The sequence below is a fragment of the Limulus polyphemus genome, unplaced genomic scaffold (assembly GCF_000517525.1).
Source record: "Limulus polyphemus unplaced genomic scaffold, Limulus_polyphemus-2.1.2 Scaffold6563, whole genome shotgun sequence".
NCBI classification, from domain to species: domain Eukaryota; kingdom Metazoa; phylum Arthropoda; class Merostomata; order Xiphosura; family Limulidae; genus Limulus; species Limulus polyphemus.
Genome location: NW_013672173.1, coordinates 13,081 through 16,808, shown reverse-complemented (window position 1 = coordinate 16,808; position 3,728 = coordinate 13,081). Strand labels below are relative to the sequence as shown.

Below are 3,728 nucleotides of genomic sequence, written 5' to 3'. Positions count from 1 at the left end.
GGCTTCTGCTTCATATGCTTCATCAGGAAATGTCTTATCGACGATAACAGTCACATCAGTGGTAGTAACTTTATCAAGAGCTTCGCCGTTTACCTTATCAAAACTGAGTAGAGTTTTTTTTTCGACAGAGGCTTTTTCAGGTGACATTTCTTCAGCAGCGTCATTTGTTCCTTTGTTCACTTCGTCCCAACTGAAATGTCCTGGACCGTGATAACGCCAAAGCCTGTTGGCATGCACCACTTTTGGCTTACCTCGCCGACCACATTTTATCCGGAAAATCACGTCTGAGAGACGATCCACTATGTCATATGGGCCTTCCCATGGAGAAGACAACTTAGAAGACTTCCCTTTGGTCTTCCTAGGATTATACAACCACACCTTGTCTCCTGGTTCAAAGCTGACTTCAGTAGATATCTTATCATAACATAGCTTCATCGAATCAGCAGACGTTTTCAAGTTTGAATGCAAATTTTATTCCTTATAAAACAAATTCTTTTTTTTTTCTCTCTGAAAATTGCATGATTAATATTCTGTTGCAAAGAAATCACTTCGACTTTGGTTGTTTATGTATATTTCCATACATAACAAAAAAACAACAACGACAACTTTTACTATTGTTATACAGTTGTCCAGAGACTTGAAGTATCTGTGGAAGATGATACTCCTAAAAGTAGCAAGATAACGTGTTGTAATATTTAGAATAGATATAGTTTTAGATAATTAGAAAATGACAAAATAAATTAATATGTGATAGAAAACAAGATGCCAAAACAGTTGCGTAATCTCATTGCGTAAACTGTTAAGCACAAGTCTACGCCGTGTGTTATCTGTGCTTTGCCCAGCACGGATATCGAAATCCGATTTTTCATCATATAAGCTAAGCCCTCAGAATTACCGCTGATCCACTGGGGTGGGGTTGGGGGGTCAGTGTGGTACTAATGCCGCTGTTTTAAGTCTCCAGGATGTTAAACTAATTAAAAACACATAATGTAGTGATAATAACAATTGTGCAATACATTCTTACATCTCAATATATAGAAGATATATCACCTGCTGATCTTTTTTAGATTATGAAAACATGAGATGCTACAGTATTTGACTTGTATATATATATATATATATATATAAACGTTACTTTGATAAACAATCCAACAAATTACTCTGATAAACAATCCGACAAATTACTTTGATAAACAATCCGATAAATTACTTTGATAAACAATCCGACAAAGTAATTTGTCGGATTGTTTGTAAGTTGATAAACAATCCGATAAATTACTTTGATAAACAATCCAACAAATTACTTTGATAAACAATCCAACAAATTACTCTGATAAACAATCCGACAAATTACAAACAATCCGACAAATTACTTTGATAAACAATCCGATAAATTACTTTGATAAACAATCCTATAAATTACTTTGATAAACAATCCGATAAATTACTTTGAGAAACAATCCGATAAATTATGTTTTCTTAGAGTTGTAAATGTACAAAACGATAAAGAATAAATAAGGTTACATGTTTTTAAGGATGTAAATACAATAATTATTTGACATAATTTCACGATGAATCGGCTAAAACTGAACGAAACTCAGCCCCAATATAATGGAACCAAAAGCTCGTAAAAAATAAATGTAATTACAATCTCCCAGAAACCCAGTAAGAGAAAATATCTTATTTATATGTATATGTTCTTTTAGGTGTATCGGAGGTAAACTCACAAGATGACCAGAACTGTGACTTCGAAGAATTTGACAGATGTGCAAATGTGCTGATGGCCTTCAGAGAAAATCCCAAAGACGCCGTACCCGTAACTGTGGAAGAGATATATGCAAGCTGCAGGTAATTTGTTATTGGTTTGGTTTGTTTGGAATTTCGCACAAAGCTAAACGAGGGCTATCTGGGCTAGCCGTCGTTTATTTAGCAGTGATAGCTACCTTTCCCACAGCCAATTGTTGAGCTACTCTTTTATCAACGAATAGTGGGATTGATCGTCAAATTATAACACCCCCACAACTGAAAGGGCGAGCATGTTTAGCGACGAGTATAGGTGAAAATGTACCTATATTATAAAATATGGGTCTTATATAATTTGATATGTAAAACGCTACTTAACAATGCACCTATAAAAGTAGGGTAGTGGATCTTATGGATTAGGTTTTTGTTTGTTTTGTTTGTAATTAAGCACAAAACTACACAATGAGCTATCTGTGCTCTGCCCACCACGGGTATCGAAACCCGGATTCTAGCGTTGTAAATCCGCAGACATACCGCTGTGCCACTGGGTAGCCTTATGGATTATGAAAGATTCTGTAATTTATATAAACAAGATGGATTATACAAAACATACTCAATCCACTAATGAGTTACTGAAATATAATCAAATTGCATTCTTGATTATCTTCTGAGAAAAGGTGAATCTGGAAACATCAGCACCACAGTATATCGGAAATCATATTCAGTTTACATCACATCACATGGGATGTGTCATCAACTTTCACAGAAGATCATTGGTTTTAAAACGTATGTACAGAGAGCTTTTTCAATACGTTCAAAACATAAGGATTTAGAAAAACTTTATTTTATTGTATGTATATATATTGGTTAATATAGAAGATGTAAGGTTTGTCAAATATTTTACAGTGAAACGTAATAAATAATTGTACAAAATAATAATACGCCTGATTCAAAACAGAGAAACGTTATTGTTTCGTCATTTTTAAAAGGCATTACTAGTAACCTATCCAGCAGTACTAGTAACCTAGCCAGCATTACTAATAACCTAGCCAGCATTACTAGTAACAAAGCCAGTATTACTAGTAACCTAGCCAACTTTACTAATAACATAGCCAGTATTACTAATAACATAGCCAGTATTATTAACAACCTAGCCAATGTGTTTCATGAAAATAATATTAGTCGTGTTTTTAAACAAACTTATAGATGTAATAGCATAATTACATCAATGAAAGACAAACTAACGTATTTAGATACATCTGGTGTTTATAGAACGTTGTGTGAATGTAACATGAAATACGTTGGACAAACAAAAAGAAAGCTGAAACTTAGAAAAAAGGAATTTAAAATTTCCATAAATTCCAATCAACCATCTATTTCAGCCTTGGCTGAACATGTAAATGAAGCAGGTTACAGCTTTAATTAGCTGAAAACTAAAATTATAAGTGAGCACATAACACAAATTGATATGGGTATTCGTGAATCCATTGAAGTAATATCGAATACGCAAAAGGGAATAGTTTAAAAAGAAACAATGACCCAGGAAATAAATAAATATATAATATATTACATCTAGTAAAACTAGATCTAATGCAGAGAATGCAAACAAGCTTGTAATCAAAGGGATAAAATCACATGAGATACCAAAACCCATATCATGTCCGGCTCAGCTTTAAAATATGTAGTTCTAGTCAGCCGTAATAAATTTCACCTAAAGAATTAATGTTAAGCATTTTAAATTATAATCTACCTACCAGTGATCCTGTGATAGTGGTTTATTTTACATTCATGTGCTGAGTCTTTGTTAATTGTTTGTTTGTTTTGAATATCGCGCAAAGCTACACGAGGGCTATCTGCGCTAGCCTTCCCTAATTTAGCAGTGGAAACGAGATAGAAGGTAGCTAATGATCACCACCCACCTCCAACTCTTGGGCTACTCTTTTACCAACGAATAGTGGGATTGACTGTAACATTATAACGCCCCC

At 34.0% G+C, this 3,728-nt stretch overlaps 1 protein-coding gene across 1 annotated transcript in view; it reads left to right on the top strand.

The window, feature by feature from the left end:
* Positions 1-3,728, top strand: part of LOC106473857 — a gene marked incomplete at its 3' end in the record, with an annotated part of 12,814 nt that overhangs the window by 4,720 nt on the left and 4,366 nt on the right. The window contains exon 2 of the mRNA XM_013934544.2: positions 1,707-1,848. Within this exon, the coding sequence (XP_013789998.2) occupies positions 1,707-1,848 (142 nt within the window). The remainder of the gene's footprint in view (positions 1-1,706; positions 1,849-3,728) is intronic.